At 39.1% G+C, this 21139-nt stretch overlaps 1 protein-coding gene across 2 annotated transcripts in view; it reads left to right on the forward strand.

The window, feature by feature from the left end:
* The window catches only part of SNX25 (sorting nexin 25), an 81345-nt gene that overhangs the window by 28963 nt on the left and 31243 nt on the right, over window positions 1-21139 (forward strand). For both annotated transcript variants that reach the window (XM_062631761.1, XM_062631825.1), the window contains exons 4-6: window positions 7852-8024; window positions 8814-9000; window positions 12965-13035. In XM_062631761.1, the coding sequence (XP_062487745.1) occupies window positions 7852-8024; window positions 8814-9000; window positions 12965-13035 (431 nt within the window). The remainder of the gene's footprint in view (window positions 1-7851; window positions 8025-8813; window positions 9001-12964; window positions 13036-21139) is intronic.

Raw genomic sequence — 21139 nt, forward strand, 5'->3', positions numbered from 1 at the left:
GTTTGAGTGATCAGCATAACATGCAATTTTGGGATTTAAGTTTGTATTGTACATGTTTTGATAATACTTGTTTTGTTTTCTGTGAATTACTGTCAGTGTAAGGAGAGAAGACAACTCAGTTTTTCATTTTCTTGGCCCATGTGAATACCTGTGCATATACAGGATATACCTGTTGTATTTCCTTGTTATTACAATATGTAATGTGATGAGCTAGTCATATTAAAAGGTGCTGCCACTACAAACTGATCAAGAGCAGATTAATGCAAAGGGAGTTGAAATTTAACTAGGTTCATCCTATAGATGCATCCAAGTTGTCAGGATAGCTACTGAACACCTCCCCCCCCCAGTTCTTGTTTTTCTTGTATAATTCCATGTGCCACCCACAAACCAGGAACACTAAGAACTGCTTATCACACTCAGTCTCTGGAAAGGAGTATTGAGAGGATTAGCATGAAATGTAGAGGTTTGATGCAATGGGAACAACTGTGTGAAGGTACCGAGAGGAAAATAGTCATGAAAAAATAAGGTCTGAGCACATTTTTAAAGTTAACTCATGGGTTAACTTTAAAACCCATCACACCAGGTCTAAAGCTTGCCATTGCTTTCAAGATGCAGTTGTGGGAAGTTTGGGGTTCCTCTTCATGATTGAGTATGACTTAGACATCACAATAAGCATTAGGACCTCCTGGTGCTGCAATGGCCATACTGCAGCTTGTAAGCCATTCATGCATTCTTTGGGTCTTTGCTTTGTCAATATGACATGTCAAATGCTTTTTCCTTAGAGGTTATCTTCCCACTAAATATTAGGTAAAGTGATTTATAACACCTGGTGATGTATCTTGATAAAAATGGCAAATGTGGAGATTTTGGTGTTGGCTTTGTCCTTTTTTTTGTTGTGCTTTTGGGATTTGGTGTGGTTTGTTTGTTTGTTTTCAGAAGTGGGTTTGTTTTTTTTTTTTTTGTTCTTTTTGTTTTTTTAGGAGGTACTATTTCAGGTGTGTTTATGATGCTGACTTGTGAAGATCTAAATTTGTTTCTTTTATTTCTTATAAAATTCAAGTAGATCAAGCAGTTTTCATCCTGCACTGTCAAGAAGCTTAGAGATCTGAGGGTAATTACAGGTGAAGAGATGCAAGCCGCATGTGGTTCTGGTAGTTCTCAGAATCAGTTTAATGAAAGTGTGTGGTAAGTGTTGAATGTACCGATGAAAGTAATTTAAATTGAGTTGCATGTGCACTTCAGCTCACAGTTGTACTGATTGAGACTGAAATGCAACTGCAAAACCCTCTTGAAAGACTAATTAAAGAAATAGCAAGGCTAAGAGGAACAGTTTGTGATTTATTTATTTAAAGAGAAAGGACCTTATGTAATTTCTTGTTATTGTTAATGTTTTTACAGCCTCTTCATTGTTGTTTGGGGGGGTGGATGGTTTTTTTTTTTTTAATATCATTTGTTTATTTGTTTCTTTCCTATTTTCAGAACAGATTTCGCTTGTTTGTCATCATTAAGTTCCTGGTCATGCATGTCTCATGTTTAAAGCCAGGTTGGACTGAGTCTTGGCCAACATGGTCTAGTGTAAGGTGCCCTTGCCCACTTCAGGGGGATTTGAACTAGATGATCTTAAGGTTCTTTCCAACCCTAACTACTCGATGGTTCTGTGATTCTATGTCTCCTAATCGGTGTACTTATTTTGAGGGTTTGCCCTTGACCTAGTGGTACTGCCAGTTCCAAACCTATAAAGTCCCAAGTTGCATGGACATTGTAAATGATAACTTTGGGGTTTGCTTTTAATTTTTTCACCCCTTTTAGGATTAATTTTTTTAAGCTCTTTGATGCCATCGTGAGAGTTGGAGACTATATAAAAATAAAGATGGTGTGTTGCATCAGGAGCATGAACACAACGACAAATACCAAGAGTATTTTAACTGCAACAAGTCTTTAACAATCCAGGGAGTTACCAGATAGTCCTAATTAAAACTGTGGATATTAGAGTAGATTCTAAATAAAAAGAGGTATGTCCATGAGTTCCTTCTGTATTGGGAAATCTGGAATCCCAGTCATAGACGATAGTTCAGCATTACAGAACTGCTGTGTGTCCTGAATTCCTGGGAAATGAGGGATTGTCATTAAAAGGTATAGTTGCTGGCTTAGAGTTGTGTAATTATTGCATGGGAAGGAAATGATGATATTTCTGTAATACTGGTAAGGTTTAACCGCTTACCTTCAGGAGTACCAAAGCAAATCTGCTGTTCTGTTTTCCTCCATAAAGTCCTGGATGAACTCAAGAGGTTTGCAGCAGTAAAGGGTAAAATCTGAATACTGAAGGTGTTCAGTGGAATACACAGTCAGTAATTGCATGAAGCAATCTCGGAGCAAGGGATAGTTACAGTAGGTGTTAGTTTGGTCCTAAAGGAAAGCACTGCTTGGAACAGACCTGGTACAAGGGAATTCACTTTGGCAGGCCCTACGTATGGATCTATATTCACAGACTGCGGCCTGATCTTTGACTCTTTTGAGGGGGCAGTTGAAGAAAATCCCTTTGCTTTCTGATGCTATGAAATAGCATTGGGTAGTTTTAAAAATTCAGAGCAGGCTTAAAGTTTTCATAAAATGAAACCTACAGAAAAGAAATTTACACAGGGTTAAGGCTGGCTTTGTAGCTCTCAGGAGTGAAGAGGGCTATGACCTGTGGGCTTGCTGTATAAAGCATGAGTTCTGTCCAGTAGCAGTTTTAAATCACTGAAGTTACCTGCATCTTGACAGACCAATATATGTCACTATTACTTCAGTCTTTTTTGTTCAAGAAGAAACAAATGAATTAAGTTGCTACTTGCCATTATTTTTCTATTGCCTGAAGCTGATTAAATGAGCCTGGTTTACAAAGCTTGTATCATTCCTGTTTTGGAAATGTTTGCTAGAGTGCCGCATTTATATTAGTTCACTGCACACAGTTGTTCTCGGAATTTATGGATAATTGGATGGGCTTTCAAAGCTCTCTCTAAAAATATCTACACACAATTTTATTTAAGAGTTTTCTGTAATTACTGAGTGACCTTTTGTTTGGAAAATCCAACCACACAATCCTAATAACGCATGTTCAGAACTGGATAGGGAGAGAATAATGCCTGTGTTACTATTTGAGTTATTTAATAGTGCTTAATATCTTTATTGACACTGGAAAGATGCAGCAACACTCAGCTTTGTATACGTACATGCACACTGATTTTAAGTTTCTCTTTTCCTGTTGGTCTCTGCAAAATGAGCAGTACCTTTCTTTACTCTTGATCCTGTTCTCACAGAGTTGAAGATCTAGGTTTTATATCAACCTTTGAAAATACGCCTGATCAGGACATCTTAGCTCGTGCTCTGGGAGGTTAAACAGACGTGGTTCGGAAGCTGAGCAGTGGTGTTAATACTTCTGTTATTTTTCAGTGCTTCTTTTTTGATGGGTATCAGTGAAGAGGAAGCCTGAGTTACAAGGGACGCTGTTTTCTGTGTAGACCTTTCATTAGCACATAATGTATTTTCCCTGCAAGCTGATCTGGGGCTATATTGAGGCAAATAGAAGTGTAATACTTCATGTATAAATGCAAAGGAGAATATAAGCCTGGGTATCTTGTCTGTTTTACTCACATATTGATTTATTTTGTAGCTGTTAAGCCTCCCTCCAAGCTTGCTCTCCTGCTTTCAGTCTCCCCTTTCTTTTGCCTGAGCAGCAATGAAAGCTCCAGGACTTGTTGACCCAGCAGTTCGGCTCTTACGCAAGGCTTGTTTAGACTTGAATTTCCTGACCACGTTGTTTCTCTGTTCTTTTAATAAAAATCTGGTGGTGTTCTGTGCCTTCCCTTTTGCTTTGTAGATCACATTTTAGATACAGTTTAGCTAGGAAAAGAATTGAAAGAACCCATCTTCTAGAGAGTCATGTCATCTTGGGTAGTGGACATAACTCCAGAAGTTGAAACTCTGCTTAAATGGCCTGTCAACTAGAGAGTATGCAGCTCTGCTCCCACCTTGCGTTACTGTAGGCAGGAGCACATCAGGCAAATTAGAATCAAATATTTGCCTTTCTACTTGTTTATTATGTTCTAGTTTCCATTTGTATTCTGTTGACTGTGCATCAGAAAAATCCTGGCATAGGCCCAAGTCCTCCAAGCTTTGTATAATGGCTGTTGACGGGGAATAAATATCTACAATAGGGAGACAAAGATTATGAGAAATTTCTTATCTTGCATGAATGATAGTATAGGTGCAATTAATGCTCCAGGGTGTTTGTAGTCCCAAACAGACTGGTGTTCCTCAGGAGACTTTTAGAGAGATACTGAAGGCAAAGGCAACTAATTTCAGTTTACTGAAGTTTGATGTGCATTCTGGCTGTTCTGTGCTTTGCACATGTTATGGAAGTATACCTTAATCTAATAGCTATGTAGGATGTCTTACAAATAAGGTAAAAGTGTCCAAAAAAGATGGAGTTTTGTGTTTGTGGCCAAAAAAACAATCACCACTTTGCTCTTTGTTCTGTCGTTGGTGTTAATACATAGGAGTCAGTTGTTAAGAGAGGTTAGTTTGTGGCTAGGTACCAGATGTTCAGTGTAAGTCATCCTGTTTCCAGCATTTTGTGTATGCTTCTGGCTGTGTTTCTAAGTGACTGACTTAGGGTAGACCAACCTGTCCAGAAAAGGAAGGCTTTATTTCCCTACTAAGAAGTGACTGTGCGTAAATGACCTAGACTTTCTGTCTGCCTGGGACCTGTGTGGTTTTGGATAAATAATGAATGCCTTTAGGGAGAGCATGTGATGGGGAATGTTTGACACAGGTCTAGAGAAGGCTGTAGAATAATGCCTGGAGTATGGAAGAGGATTGGAAATGCACTGAAGAAAATAGCTAGGTTTTCAGCTGCCAGAGAGAAGAGATCTAACAGAACAAGATAAATAGCTTTTCTAGCTCAGTCACCACCTGTGATGGTCGATTATGAAGACTACACATCATAAGTCACTGCTCCTCAGAACATCCAAGCTGTTCCAAGTGACTTGTTTTGAAATTTGCCTTACTTGTAGCAGTTGAAGTGTCCTCCATGATGCACATTTGCACACAGAAAATTTGGGACTGAAAGAGAGGCTTCAGTCAAGTAGAAACCAAATGTCTTTACATTCCTGTTCTGAAAATTAATTAAAAACTAATTTGGGTCACCTTGAGACAAATTACTTGTATTGTTAGAACAGAATTAGAGCTATTAGCAGAGTATTGTTACCCTCCTGGACTGAGGGATAAAAATCATTTGTCACACAATGTTGCCTGTCACTGGCAGCAATATAGTGGTGTCTGACTGAAAACTTTTGGTTTGATTGTGTACATTCTGGGACACCTTTTCACATGCAGAGGCAGTGAGCTTGGAGTGGCTCTGTAACAGTCATTTGACTCTCTAAACCAGCACAGCAGCCTTCAGCTCTGGGAAGGATGCAGATGGGAGGAGGCACGGGTATGAGATGTGACAGATCTGAGCCTTTGTAGCACCTGAAAGCTTTCTACTGAACACCAGTCCTGGCTGCCTTCAGAAATTAGGATGGTGCCTCTCAGGTGATGCTGTCTCCCTGTAACCACTGGCATGGTCACCTTGCTGTTATAAATCAGGAATGTGGCCATGAAGAAACTCCTAAGGCACCTTATTTCTGCTTCTACAGCTGTTTCTGAATAAAGAACAGCTACTACCGTGACCTGCATTAAATGTTCCCTTGGCACATCCAGCCAAACTTGTTCTGAGAAGTCCAGAAAACCACTGGCACCTGTGGGGAGATGAGCTGGTCAGTAGTGGGCACAACATCAAGGCAGGGGAGGTTTGCTCCCTGTTGCTTTCAGAGCTGTGATCAGAAGAGCTGTTTGTAGGGAGTCTGCAAAGCAACACAGACTCTGCTGTCATGGGATTGCTCATCCACCAGCACATTGCTGTGCATGTTCAGTGGTGCACAGTGCCCACCCAGTGCTTCATGCTGCAGCAGAGGCACAACCACCCCTTCACTGTTATCTCTGAAAGACTGTGCCTTGCCATCTTCCCATAATGTACTTAGTATGATTGCCAGGAGCAGAGAGGACCTATTCACTTGTTTGGTGGCAGGAGAAGGAGTATATTAGTATGATATGTTACTATTTAATATAGCACACTTATACCTGTCCTAACTCCAGGCCTGATTTACTTCCTTTTGTTAGGAACCCAATTCTTTCACTAAGTATGAAGTGAAACCAGAAAGAAATTTGGATTTCCTCCATCCGTTAGTATCCAGCTTGCACAATTCTTACAGTTCGTGAGTGGGTGATAGTGAATGTGGGTTAAACTGCTACAGTGCCTTCCCCAGCAGGCTCATCGTGATTCCGGCTGAGAGTATTCTCCTGCTCCTTCACGATGCTGAACCAGATCTAGCCACAGGCAAGAATCTGACTCCATCAAAAGCAGCAAGATGGACCCTGACTCTGAAGCATTTAGTCTGATGGAGGAAAACTGTGGCTTTTTTTCCCTAGTTGATTATTTAGTGTATTTAGTGGTGGTGGTGTTTGCTATTTTGTTTTTTTTTTTTTTTTCTTGATTTATTTTTAATCTCTAGTGATTTATTAGTATGAAACATGACCATATGCTAGCTTGGGCTTGCTGATCAGAAGACTTGGCTTGAGGCAATTTCTCTTATTTCTTCTCTGAATGGCTCTGTGAACTCTGCATGCCCAAGATGCTCAGATCCAAGCCAGTGTTGTCACTTGATTTGGCCAAGAGCTGGTGCACCAAATCTGTGATTTGGCCAAGGGGCTACTTGGGTGGGACTTGGAAGAGGGAGGCTCAGACCTATTAGACTGAGCACAGCCTGAAGCCCAGGGCCTCTCATGCGCTCTGGGGTGAGCTGCTGCCCACAAGGGGTATTGCCCCAAGGGTAGGGTTGCACGCGCGCACACACACACACAAACACACTAAGCCCCTACAGTTTCATGGTTTCCAGTTTCATGCTTTATTGCCTCCTGATACTATAACAGTATGGTTGGTTCTCACTTGCTGAACTCCTGAGCAGACTTGTCTGGCCTAGTTTCTTTGGCTTTTGGGAGTCAATTCACCTCTCCCTGTTTGCCATCATGATGCCACCCTCTTTTTCTAAATCGGTGGGTGGGCTTTTATAATCTTTTCCTAAATTGGTTTTCTACTTACAATGTAGATGGCTGATAATACCAAGTCCGTTACTATATGGGTGTCTTGCACAGACCAATTTCATATAGCCTGCAGGTGGCAAGTTGAAAACTGCTGTTCTAGTAGAAGTCGGGTCAAAGAGGCCAGTTATGTGCTGGGAGATTTATTTGCCAGAAACAAAGGGAAGGTGGTAACTTCAGTATCTTAACAGGTAGGCCTGTTTCTCAAACTAGATCTGATCTCAAATCCTCTGCTTAAAGGTTCAGGTCTATAATTAGTTTGCTCTACAAGAATGTGTTTGCTTATTGAGTTTGTCTTATTAATCGTTCTGAAAAACTGGACAAGGTTTCACTCAAGTTCAATGATGGAACAATTGCTTTTTATTCAGAGAAACTTTCTTCCTCCCACTTGCTGGGTTCTCTTATAAGCAGTTTTAAAATACTGTATTCCTGTTTTGTCAGGTGAAAACATGGACAAGACAAAGGAATTTAGAAATTAATCTTAACATTGTTATGAAAAATTAGTAAGATTTGACAAACATACATGGTTTAAAATGATCTTTTTACTTATGTTACTTACCTGATAATAGATTTTTGATATTTTATGTATTAGTGACTAACCATGATACGAGTGGTATGTTTTTCCTCTTTTCTTCATTTCTCACCCCATTTTCCCCTCTCCCCCTCCCCCAGGCAGGAGGATCCACCAAGACCTTTTTTGCTGCACCCTTGCTTGAGGAACTTTGATGAAGAAGTAAGATTCCTGCAAAAATGTTCTCAAATTCTGGTGTATTGTCTTCTGCCCTCAAAGGATGTCCAGTCTGTCAGCTTGCGCATAGTCCTTGCAGAAATACTTGCAACAAAAGGTAGATCAGAGATGATTAATCATTTGCACCTGTACAATAGTAGTAATTACAGACCTGATTGTATATATAAGTCTTGATACTCTGCTTTTAAATTCTGAAATGTAATTTCTGTGATAACCAGTTATGACTTTGTATTCTCAAAATCAAGCATATACTTACTTGACTTTCCTGACTTGATGCTGGGCTGTTTAGCACCTTTCAGGATAAAAAACAATTTGTCCATTACATTCTTCTAATTCTTTTATAGAGGAGCACTTTTGCAGTCTTCTGTGGCAGTATATTTAGTGATTTTATGAATTCATATTTTATTCAGATACATAGAATCCATAGACTTCAGGATGTGTTTTTTTGATGGAGGGTTTTCTATTTTGCTTTTTAACTTAATCAGCTACACTTTAATCTGATAACCATTTTTTGTGACTGAAGTCAAATTCAGAAATTAATGAAGTCTCAAATATATTACGTGATTCAGTTTGCTTTTAATTTTAATTTTTAGTGGCTGTAATGTTATAGCCTTCAAGGCATACAGCAGAAAGAACAAAAACACTTGGAATTTTCCAGATAGACCTCAGTTTTGTCAATGTACATCAATTTGTGTAATAGAATAAGCAAACAGTTTTGTCAAGAAGGTGCATGCAATCTCAAATGTACTGTGTAGTTCAGAAGAGTGGTTTTGGGTTTTTATCAACTTGCATATTTATTTTTGCCTTTTATCTGCAATTTTCTTTTGAAGGACAGCCATTATTCTTCAGCATAGGGATTTTGTTTTCAAATATTTTTCTTCTCCAGTACTGAAACCAGTGGTGGAACTGCTGAGTGATCCAGATTATATTAACCGAATGCTACTTAGCCAGCTGGAGTACAGAGAACAGATGAATGAGCATCAGAAGAAAGGCTACACATATGCTCCTTCTTATGAGGAGTTCATCAAGCTCATTAACAGCAGCTCTGATGTTGAGTTCCTGAAACAACTGAGGTATTTAACATTTCACTGTAGCTCATTCAAAACTAAGCATGCTTCTTTTCCCAGATTGTAACTGAGATTTGAATGAACTGTGATTTTTCTTTTTAAATTCAATTTTAGGTTTCTTTTTTCTTTGGTGAAGCAGAGATGGTAAGGATGATAAGCCACAACATTTGATAAATCTCTATTATAGTCAGCTTTTTAGTTTGATGGCAGAAAATGTTAAATCTGTTTAGTATACTGGAGATGACTGTACTATTGAAAGACATACCAGACCCTTCTTTACAGCTTGACTGTATGGAGTTAGATGAAATAATATGTTTAATTTCCACTAGTGTGAAGTTACCTCCTCATTATCTTTATGAAGTGTAGCTGGCTATGGTGATCTGGTGATTGTGAACTGTAGTGACCCTATGGGCACTGGGCATTCAGAGCAGCTTCCTGTGATTCTGTGACATTAGAAGAGGGGTTTGAATTCCAGCACATTTTGCCACTGAATCAGATGTTTTCCTGGGCTGTTGCAGAGAGGTGTTTCTCAGTTACATCCAGAAAACCCCAAACCACTCAGTTCCTACATGTCGTGACTGAGTTTGATGTTTCTGTTCTTTAATAGCATCTGCTTGCTTTCATACTAATCCCCCCCCCATCTCATTTCTTTCTTCTTCCATCTTTCATCATAACATGAGATACTGCATGCATTCCAAGCCTGCTTGCCTAAGTACAAGATGTTTATACTTCTCTTCATAGCTAAGCTGTTCTTCCTCTGGTTTCTGAGGAGAGGATAATGACCAAGTGACTGGGAAGCAGGGAGCAGAGGTCCCTGCTGTTGTAGGATCTTTGTGGATGTCCTTGAGTTGGTTTTGTTGAGCACACCAAAGCTTTGGGGGACAGTTGAAGCTATTTCCAGCCTTTATTCTAATTTGCTAACACCAACCAGAACTGGTGGTTTTTTTTCTCTTCCCTGACTCCCTTCAATTGCTGCTGCAGGTCAGTTGTCTCTCTTCCTAAATGGCTGCAACAACATCTGAAAGACACAAGCACATTGATCCCTTTTGGTGCACTCTGTGTCATCTGTTGTGACCCAGACCTTTTATTAGACTTGGCTTGGTGAAGCCAAGGTTTGCTGAGGTGGAGGATGTGGGCTGCATAAATAACATCTTTCTCTTGTTATTCTCTTTGATTCTGAAACAATTTGCATTTCTGAGGTAGGAAAATATATTTAGGTGATGGTGAAATGATTCTGTTGCTTGGCTACTTATTGCTCATCTGCTGTAAAATTTGCTCTTTACTCTGGGCCAGTGTGCCTTTCATGAGAGCAGAAATTAGTCTCTATTAGACTCTGTCTAAAACCTAATTGACATCACATTTATTAGCGTAATCACACTAATGGATCTGCTTGTTCAAAAGAAACCCAACTCTTCTGTTGTTGTTCAGGCACATTAATGCTCAATGTGCTCTCTTTTTAGCTGATAGGTCACTTTAAATTGTGTTCTATAATACCAGATAGCAGATTTGCTTTATGAAATAATGTGGTTTTGGCTGCGCTTAGGTTTTTCCTTTCTAGCCTGTGGAGTTCCAACTACCATCATCTTGAAATGGGTTTCTCTACGCCCAACAAAATGTTGATCAGGCTGAGCTGATAGTATTTGAATGGAAAATGTCTGAGAAAAAGTTTTTTTTTCTTGTGTGTTTTTTTTTTTTTTTAAGAGAAATAGCATTTGATTTTGGAGGCAGCATTCTTTCTTCCTCTGTATAGAGCTGATCTCTGGGAAGGTGGTTACGCAGTGTTCCCCTGTGGGATGAGGGATTCCCTTTCTGTTTGTTTTCCAGCACTGTGGGAGCACCCAGAGGGAAATGGTCACACCTGTAGCCATCTCAAAGCTGTGTACTATGTTTTGCAAAGCTTTCATGATTTACCTGTGAAAGTTTACAGATTTATGTCAAGAAAACCAAACAGTGGTCCCTATATGGGGATGGGGGTGGTGGGAAATGGGTGATTTTTGGATGAACAAACTATGTGGTATTTCAGATTGAACCACAGAAACAATGGGCAAAGAAGGGACTAAAAAGGAAGAAACAAATAAGCCATTGTGCAGTTATCACTCAGAAGTGTGGTTAGACTCAGCTGGAGTGATCAGAGTGGGAAGAATGTTTCCAGTTCTCCTCCTGCAACAAATAAATTGCCAGCATGTTGTCCTTAAACAGGTTTCCCACTTAGATGCTATTCTGGGCAATAATACTATTTATCAAAAATTCTTTTTCTTGGTTTTATTTGGAAATCAATTTTTGGTGCCTGTTCTAAGCCAATAAAAGTATGGCATTCATGAACTCCTGTTACTCTTAATGTTGCCATGTAACATCTTGGTAAAGAACAGATGCAAGTAGTAACAATTTTCTGTATAGGCTTATCTTCGAGGGAAATTTATCCCAAGGCACTACAGTTGCTGGGAAACTTGTTATTTTTTTAAACATCCCTTCCATGCTGTATCTTTGCAGGTTAATTGCTGTGTATTTACTAAAATAAACATAAAATAGCGTGCTCAGAGGAAGAGGCCATGAGGCAGAGACAATCCTTTCCCCAGACTCTAGTCTGACCACAGTCAAAAAAGTGTGGACTCCTGGGTGCTCCTTGATGTATGCATGAGCCCTTACAGGAGAGAAGTCCCTAAAGGCATCCATCCAGACTGATTTCACTGAGTTTTAATAGGTCTTACTGTGATTAGAACCAGGTATCTTTTTTTTCTTAGGGTAAGTAGGAAAAAGTCCCCAGCTGGATCAGTGCAAACTTGTGGATGAAGGGTGTTTTTTGCTCTTGGCCAGGAAATGGGAGAAGAGTTGGAGGGTCTGTGTGTTGGATCTCCTTGTAAGCAGCTGTACCAGCTCTCTGCCTTGCAAATAGCCTTCCCTGAAAGGCTAGTAATAGTACTAGGATTTTCTAAATCATCTTTCTGTCCTTGCTTAGAAGCATTAACTTCAGAAGAAACATTGTATTGATTTTCTGCATTGCTTTTATGGTTTTTATTTTTAGTATTTAAGTGATACAGGAACAACTTATCAATTTTGGAGGTACTTTTGAATTCAGGGTGCATCAATATCTGTAGTGGTCCTCTAACTTTTGGTCATTCTACCTGTTAATAAAACTTACCCATGTTGTTTTTGTGGAAATATCCCTTTCATTTTTATAAGGGACATTTGGGGAGCTGATGTTTGTTTTCATGAGAAATTGGGTTTGGTTTTGATGTTGGTTTTTGTTTGTTTGTTTGGTTTTGGTTTTGTATTTCCCCTTTCTCCTTTCGTAAGGAGTTTTCTTTCTGAAAACTTGGATTTGTTTGGAGGTAGAAAAACCCTCAAGCCAGAGAAGGGATCATTCTGTGGTTAGCTATGAACATCCTTCAAAGTCACTCTGTATTTACCTTTGTTGTTGCTTGTCATGAAGGGAGACAGAGGTTTATTCCTGTTTTATTAAGTTTCCATAAAATGTGTTGTCCCTGTTTCTTTCAAGAAGAAAAAGTTAAACAGGTAAATTTCACCTTGATTCCCCTCAGATTTACGTTACTGTGGATAAATTGGAAGTCTGTCACAAATGTGGAAGAATTCATGTTTTCTTCCTTGTCATATTTAATGTTAAGAGCATGACTTCACATTTTGTTCACTGGATACTATTAACTGGCTGTGCAGTGCCAGCAGTTGAGAGAATAGGGGAGTATTATTTTTAGCTTGATGTTTTCGTTTTGTGTCAAGTTAACCTTTTTTTTTTTTCCCTACTCTACTCCATATGCACACTGCTCCTTAGGTTGCAGATATATTGAGAAATGACCCTGTTTCCAGGTGAGGAGGAGGTGGAAGGCTTTTGGTTTTTATCTATTGTTAAGTGTGCTGTGTGAAGAACACATTGTAAAAGAAAAAAAAATAATGTCCTTTATTTCTTTTGTTCTTTTCTCTCCTCCCTCTTCACCCTTGCTGTTTTTAAAACTAGGTATCAGATTGTAGTGGAAATAGTTCAAGCAACCACAATCAGCAATATTCCCCAAGTGAAGAGGCAGAAAGGTAAGATTCTGTTTTGTTAAGTCACATCTGTTGTTTTTATTTTGAAAAGCTGCTTGAACTCCCAACATACATATGCAATCAGTGTGTGTGGGATTCTTCGACAGATTTTAGGAACGCTATGTGTTTAGTGCTTCAGTTCAGTTTCATTTGTCTGGTTCTTCCAGAAACTCCCATGATGTGATTATCACCCCATCGCATCTTCCTCTAAGCTGATGGATCATGAGAAAGTTCATCTCTATGATGCATTTATTTTCAGAACTTGATGCAACTAGGGTTTTTGGCATTACAACTTTGTATGCTGAGCATCTTCCTTCCTCTTTGTTCTTCATACAGTCCGCTCTTCAAAGTCTGTCTGATCTGCTTTCAAAACACAGAAAAAGGAATGATACAGCATAATTGTCAGATTTATTTTGACTGTTCATTGTATTATTTTTTTGTGTTGCAGTAGAGTGCTTTTAATCCTTCTGCAGTTTTTTTTGCAATGCCTGCCTTTTAAATTGTGTGTACATCTTACATTTCTATTTATATTTATTATATATACTGCTTTTTATGGTTCTCAAAATGTACCAAAACTGTGGTATATCTCCAGGAGATTATATTGATGGCAAAATTGCAGACCAAATTTTTGCTTGGACGTATATACTTAAGGCATATCAAAACATAATTAAAAGGCAACAGGCACTATAAATTAATTTATTTGTAAACAAACAAATCCTGAGATTTTTATATTTTCATATATTCTCTACTTGTCAGGTTAAAAAAAATCCTTTTGTAGCTCTTTGTATCACAAAGGAAAGCTTTTAAAATGTAATGAAATTCAAGTGTAATGAAAAATGCAGAAACAGAAAATTAAACATGCCATGGGGGGGTTAAGTAAAATAATCTTTGCATGATGGTATGAAGAGTTTGGGGTCCCTGCTCAAGTTTCTGAAAGTATAAGGTTGTCAACACTGATACGCCTTTAGTTTACATTCTACAATGTAGATGTGCAGACCTGTAGGATAAATTGCTTCTGTCAAACCAAGGCAAGGAAAAGTAGGCACTGGTTTTTGCTCAAATGTACATTACAGGAAGAGATATTAATATTTCTCAGATGAAAGTTAATTTAATGGAAAGTCTGTTTCATAAAGTTAATAAAATGAGAACAGGGAAGCTAACTCTGAGTACGTTATGAAAAATCAATCTTTCTAAGCCTGTATTTCCATTTATTCTGCCATTGGTCTTTGTTGTGACAAGAATTGATTTAGGGAATATTCTTACACAGTTTGGGTTTCTACAATTAATTTCTGTCTTGCTCTCCTCTGTCTCACTTGAACTTACCTAGTTAATTGTTCACTGGTCCAAACCCTGAACAGAAGATATTTTTGTGAAGCTACAAGTGCCTGGGACAGCAGAATAGACATAAAGATTATTGCTGTGTATTCTGTCAAAGTAAATCTGGTTCCACTTGTACTGTGATGAAGTTGGTTCTGCATTTTTATGGGCTCTTGACTTTTACCTGTATTAAAAAAAATCCAACAGAAATTCCACTAGCTTGAACTGAAACTTTGTGTTATGGTATTGACTTTTATTATTAGTTTAGTCCTATGGCAACCGTGTATGTCATTTAAGAGTTGATTCCCAGTGCTGGCTATGTTAGCCAGTGGGGTTATTGTGTCAAACCCTCTTATTTCTTAAATAGCCAATGGTTATTTGCATTGTGCCTGAAGAAAAAGGTGACTTTTTTTGCTTGACACATGTGGAACAGTATGTCCAGCAGAGGCATACAATACAATCTCACTGTAGTTCACACAATTTAAGGCAGATCTCTAATCTGGTATTCTGCCAAGGTTTTCATCTACCAAAAATTTTCAGGCTCAGTCTATGTACAGTAAACTTTAAGGGGGCTAGCAAAACTGTAAAGGGTTAAAATCTAGTTCTGAAGGCTTTTTTGTGTCTTTTTTTTTTTTCCTGAACTAGGTGGAGACATTTTTCCTAATACGATAACAAATCTAACATATTCCTGAATTTTAGGAAGAAAAGCTGAAGGAAAACTGTGCTACCTTCCTTAAAACAAAAGAAAGCCAACAAAAAAGCCCACCCCAGCTCATTGCTGATAAAAAGTTTGTTGAACTGTTGTAGAACAGATCATCACATTACATCACCTTTTGATGTTTCCCTTTCTGGCTACCCCTGTAACAGCTGGGTTTCATAGGGAATAGGTAAATGTAAGCTTTATGCCAAGTGGAGGTGTGTTTGCGCAATCTCATTCTGTCTTTCTCTAATCTGTTCCCCCAGTACCTACTGCATACACATAATAATGCGTGAGCATTGGTGTTCAATGTATACGACAGTCTCCCCTTTTATGCTAGTAAATAAGCTCTTGCTGCAGCGTGGCAAGAGATAGTCTTACTGCTAGCTGTTTCCTCTTTCCTGTGGCAAAGTTAGGTCCTAATTGTTTCTTTAGTGCCTGGGTGTTTAGCTAGAGCAGTGGAACTTTGGGTGGCAGTGGTCTGTTGAGCCTGATACTTGCTCTCAGGATATGAGTAGAGCAACTGTAAAATAGTATGCGCATGGATATAGTCTGAGCCTCCATCAGTTTCAGGCATTGGAGCTTCCTGAGGCAGCATTTGCAATAGAAAAAGGTACAGCAACAAATATGAGGAGCACTTTAGTGCAGCAGGAGTGGCCAGTACTCTGGCACAGTGGGTACTTAGCTACTATCTAAGCAGAGTAAGTGTTGTGCAGGTATGAGACTAACACTAAATATGCCTGAGCAGGATCGTGTACCTTTGCTGTTGGTTGAGGCGAAATAGTTAAGTCTCTAAAACTGACCAAAAATTTTTGTTTATAAAAAGATTGGGTATCTATTACTAAAGGATGAGTAGTCTGAGGACTAGGTTTCAGGCTGTTGGCTTCTCATATGGGCTACAGTTGCCTGACTTCTTTTACTGTTTTGTCTGGTGATAATGAAGCATACATTTAATGTTGGTCCCCAAAGGGATTGGAGAGGAAGGCTTGTCCCTCAGCAAGGACAAGGTTCTTTACGTTTAATTTAACTAGTGTTGGTGCCACTTATTGGCAAAACGTTTAGCCATTAGGCCCCTTTAATAAAAGCACAAAGTACCTTAAAGTGCTTCTAAACGTCATTGTATTTACTCCTCAGTAGTAAAAAATGGCATATTATAGGGTCTTTTTTTCTTTTCAGACTTCTGTCATTTGAATCTTCTGGCATGTGAGCGTAGGAGAGCAAACGAAAACGTACAAAAGCATCTGATTCATGTTAAGCAGTAAGTTTTTGCATTTGACTCCCTGAGAAAGTCAAATGTCTTAAAAGGCTGAGACACAAAATAATTTGAGAGGTTCATAGAATGATGTCTGTTGGGGGTGGATGATGCAGCTTCCACAACCAAGAGAATTGCTTTTGGCCATTGCTAAAGCTGAATAAGAAACCTAATGTAGCATTACTTTTTGAAGAGGTGCTGATGGGTTTATTTTGGAGTGGTGCAGCCCACTCTAAATAGAAGCTGTTATCTTGCATGCTGGCACTCCACTACTTCCCTCATTTGCACTCACACAAAAGCACTGAATCTGATGTGTAGGTGTATCTGCATTACTTCTCCAAACTGTGTTCTTCTATGTGTCCTCTTCCAAAATGGTCAGTCAGGGTCACTCCAGCAGTGAGTGTAGGCATGGCTGCAGTGGTGGGCTGTTTCGGTTTTTTTTTTTTCTTTTGGTTGGTTGGTTGGTTTTTCCTTCTCTTTGTTTTTTCTTCCTACTGATAGTTTTAGACAGTCTTCCTCATAGTCACATGTGCTCTGGTTGGAAGAATCACGTCTTTCTACATCTTTAAAAGTCTCACATCAGCTTGCCCTTTGATAAGTGGTCATTCCTTGGAAGTACTGAGCCAAATTTGAGCTAACTCTCAGGTATTTTAAGGTGGTGGTTGTTTTTTTCTTAATTAAAAATGAAGGACTAGAAATGTTTATCTGAAAATAATTACTGCATTTTGATTTAGTTAAGCAGTTTGTCAGGACAAATACACAGGTCAGGCATTGTAGCATAAGTGAGAGAGGATCTGAGCTTCTAGAAGCAAGCGTAGATCTTAATTTTTCTAAAGAAAAAGCTTAAAATTGTGAAATAGCAACAAGGGAAGTTGATACAATAACTTGATATTTGTTATAATGTGAATAAGAAACACTTTAAATACACTAGTTCTAATTTTAACAGATGTATTTTTGCTTCTTCTCTTGCTGATGTCATGTTACAGGATCCTACAAGTATTTGGCAAGGATTTGCAATTTTGCTAGCTGCTTTTTAAAATAAAAGCCCATGAAGGCATGTACCTTGTCTTAGGGCAACAGACAGCAAATATCTCAACAGATTTTCCCCTGTCCCAGGCACCATGGAGGGATTTGTTTGATTTGCCTTCTCATTTTCTGTGCCCTCTGCCTTATACGTGAGTTCACAGCATGACCGGAAACTATCCTTGGATGACGGGGTGGAACTGTTTTTTTCAGACACCGTGTTGTAGTTGATCCCAGAGCACTCCTGTTGAGAAAACTGCTCCTTTTCAAGCAGAGATTGCAAGACAGATCAAATAAGCAGCCATTTCTGTACAGAGAGATCTGCTGTGTTGCAGTAGATTTCTCCTGCTGAGTGTTCCCACTGTGCATGTAGATACCCACTTTTATAAGCAGAGCTGACAGCTGGTACAGAAACAGAACCGTCTGTGGGCAGGCTTCTTAGGTGCTGTGGTTCCCAAAGAGGCTTGAATGTTTGGCTTTAAAAAGGGACTTTTCTTTTAGAAACTGTGAGTCCAAGCTACCTTGGGTGTGTAGGTTGTGATGTGTGGGTTTTGTCAAGGTGATAATTTAGAGTGAAGTGAGATGGGTACTTCTGCATTCCAGCACGTTACAGATGCCATTTAACTTAATTATGACAAAACTGTAGTATGATTCCTTCCCCCACCCCCATCCTCCACATAGGGATAAACATGCATACACAGTTATTTTTGCATAGCTTTTTGCCAAAGCTTAAAGAGCTGACATTATGCATGTCGTGCTCAAGGAGTAAGTGTGGAGGGAATTCTTGTGGATGAAGGTGAAAGTGGCTCTAATCATGGTAGACTTGTTTGTTTTGATTTGTGATTTTTCAAATCAGTTTGGTAGAGGAAACTTTTTTTCTGCTCCTGAGTTTCTTTATGTGCGCTAGTGATGGCAATGCATCTTGTCAACGGTGGTTTGGAGAGATGCCCATTGGTGAAAGAGGGAGGGGAGAGGCTGATTGGTCAGATAGAAGTGACCAAGGATGCATGCAGGGACCTACAGACAGAGACTACCTGTGGTGGATGTTATTTTATTGTATAGTACGTACTTACTCCCATGCTCAAATTTACCTTATCGCTATTTTGCTTTTGTTTTGCTCAGCTGTGGCTGTGAAATGGGAAGCTGCATTGCACTATCTATTGCTAATGATCTGTGCCTAAATTCTCCATGATATTCCTTTAAATTCCTTGCACCAGATCTGTTGCCTGAAGTGTTTGGGCATTAGCAGTTTTTTCACTCTTTCTCTTGTCTGGCCATGCTAGAGCTGGTTTTCCTTTATTTATACCATGGGCAGAAGGAGCCGTGTGTGTGCTGTTCCTCTCAAAGTCTGGCCTGCTCTTTCAGAATTGAATAGATACTTTTCCAGGCCTACATAGGTCTGACAATGTGTAAATAAATCAAAGTTTCTGCAAGTTCAGAGAAGTTTGTAATGGTTGGTAAATGATATATATGGAAGGTTACAGTTACTGTTTGCATGAAAATGTTAAATTGGTATTTGTTACTGAAGTACTTCAGCACAGCATTAAGTAGGCGCTGCATGTTCTTAGCTTGCATAAAAGAATGTAAAAAATGTCTTGCAAAAATGCATACAGTGGTGTACATGCGTGTAGCTCCTTCAGAGATCAGTCAGATGAGTCAATCCGGTTGTACAGGCAGCCAGGTGGCAGGTGTCTTTAGTTCTTGAAGCTGTAGAGGAACAAGAAGTTGTACTTTCAGTTTTAATCATGTTTTTGTCATACATACCTTCAAATGAGTTGTATATGTTCAAGTGAGAAATCTTTGCTTTATGCTGCTACTATAAACAGAAGGGACAGTTCATGCAGCACTACAATATACTTTAGCTTGTGCTTTAAGCAGGCTTTACATATGTCTTAATTTACATTATTTTTCTTGTGAGTTACAAAGTTTGTGTGGCATTTGTTGGCATGACTATTGTTTGCAAGACCCAACATTCTAACTGAAGAACAGACAGTGTGAATATGTACTGCAGTTCAATGTATTTAATGCATAAAAGCTGACCAAATAGCAAAACTACAAAAAAAAAAAAGGGGGGGGGGGGGAGGATTAGTTCTGAGGAATCCATTTTCAGAAATTTTGTTGGTGGATTCTAAGATCTTCTCCTGGCCTATCAAATCAAGGTAGTTACGGAGTGATTCAGAAGAAAATGTGGAAGCTTTGTCAGAAATCATTGTGGGCGTGCAAAAACGGAGTGACAGAAATTTGTAGAGATAGCTTAGCTTTGAGTGCTTGGTAAGTTTGAGCTCATCTGGACCATTTGCATTTTGATATTTTACAGTGCAAATTGAATTATCCACAGCTGTGGATTGATAAGCAGAGTTTGAAATTCTGCTTTTGGTACTAATTGCATTTGGTGCGCTTGGGAAGGGTGCACAGTACCCCACTGAAGTTCCACCATGGCACTGCATGTCTTGTCAAAATTTCCCCTGATCAGGAGAATTATTTTGGAGGAAGTTACTAAATGACCCTTTGCTCCTTTGAGTCTGGAGGCCCTGCTTAGCTGTTGTGGGGAGGAAAAGCCAAAGCAGCATCTTTCTTGTTTTGCTGATGAGGGGTGATTTTATTTGTTTTTAACAATAATTAGAAAAAAATATTCCTCAACTGAGATCAGCTGTGAAGTTATTAATAGTTAAAATTGTCCAAAGGATGCATCTTCTTTTCTTGTATAGTGACGAAACAGCATATTAATAGCATGTATCTATTCCTTTTCCTTTTATTGGAGCTGGCTGAGGGGTATGTGAGTAATTGCAAGTCTTTTCTTGCATAACTTTCTGGTTTTATTTGGTTTGTGCAGTGATTCATGGATGTATTGATAATCAGCTTTGCTGATACAAAGAAATGGCAAAAAAGGCTTTTAATTATATCAGTACTTTGGTGGTGGGATCAGGCAAGAATAGATTAAAATATATCTTTATATCTCGAAATACCTTTCTGATAGGGCTTAATGTGGAAAAACCCAGAACATTTCATATCTGAAAATCAGAGAAGCCTCAAAATCTTGAAAGGAGATTGGGGTTAGGAGAAAACCAGTGATATGCCTAATCCCTTGCCAGCTAACATACAAATGCTGCTCCTTTTGTTGTCCATTAGCTTATCTTTCGTACTTAGGGAGAGGAAAGTCATGTTCAGTGTTTGTCCAGGTTTCCACACCATCTCTCCTGCACTGCAGTGCCTTAGCCACACTTTGTGCTGTGCTGCTCTTCATCAGCCTCTTGTTTACTCTTAAAGGCATTGCTGCCAGATTTTCAGGGTGACTAGTCCTGTTTATCCATGGAGCAGGAACAGGCGGGCAGTGTGATCTTCATCACTCTGCCCCGAGTGTTTCTTACATGGGGTTGGCTCCTTATGGATATGAAATGCTGAGTGAGGCAAATGTTTTATGAAGGATCTTTGTTAATAAAGCAATTATTCACAGGAAGCGGATGGGTTGTAGGGCTCATTAGTCTTCCTGGAGGCCTGCTGCAATTGCAGGATGATAAGACTGCAGGTAAAACAGGCATGATTACCTTGAAAACCCTCCAGGTATGCCTTGATTTCCCTAAGAAGGGTGTTTTGCTTTAAGAAGGCTGAATAATGGTTGTGTATCACTGTTCATGGGTTTTCAAAATGTAGGGTTTCAGGTATGTATTTTGAGCCCAAAGTATTCAAGCTATTGAGAGAATTGAGAACTTTTAAAAATCATCTTGAAGTCAAGTGCAGGAGGAGAAATGTTGGGTTTTAATCTTCACTTCATATTGCTGTCCACATATTTGTATTAGCTGTAAACATTTTAAATCAAG

This window comes from Pezoporus occidentalis, unplaced genomic scaffold (assembly GCF_034315485.1).
Source record: "Pezoporus occidentalis ecotype Australia unplaced genomic scaffold, CSIRO_AGI_Poc_V1 ctg1, whole genome shotgun sequence".
NCBI classification, from domain to species: domain Eukaryota; kingdom Metazoa; phylum Chordata; class Aves; order Psittaciformes; family Psittacidae; genus Pezoporus; species Pezoporus occidentalis.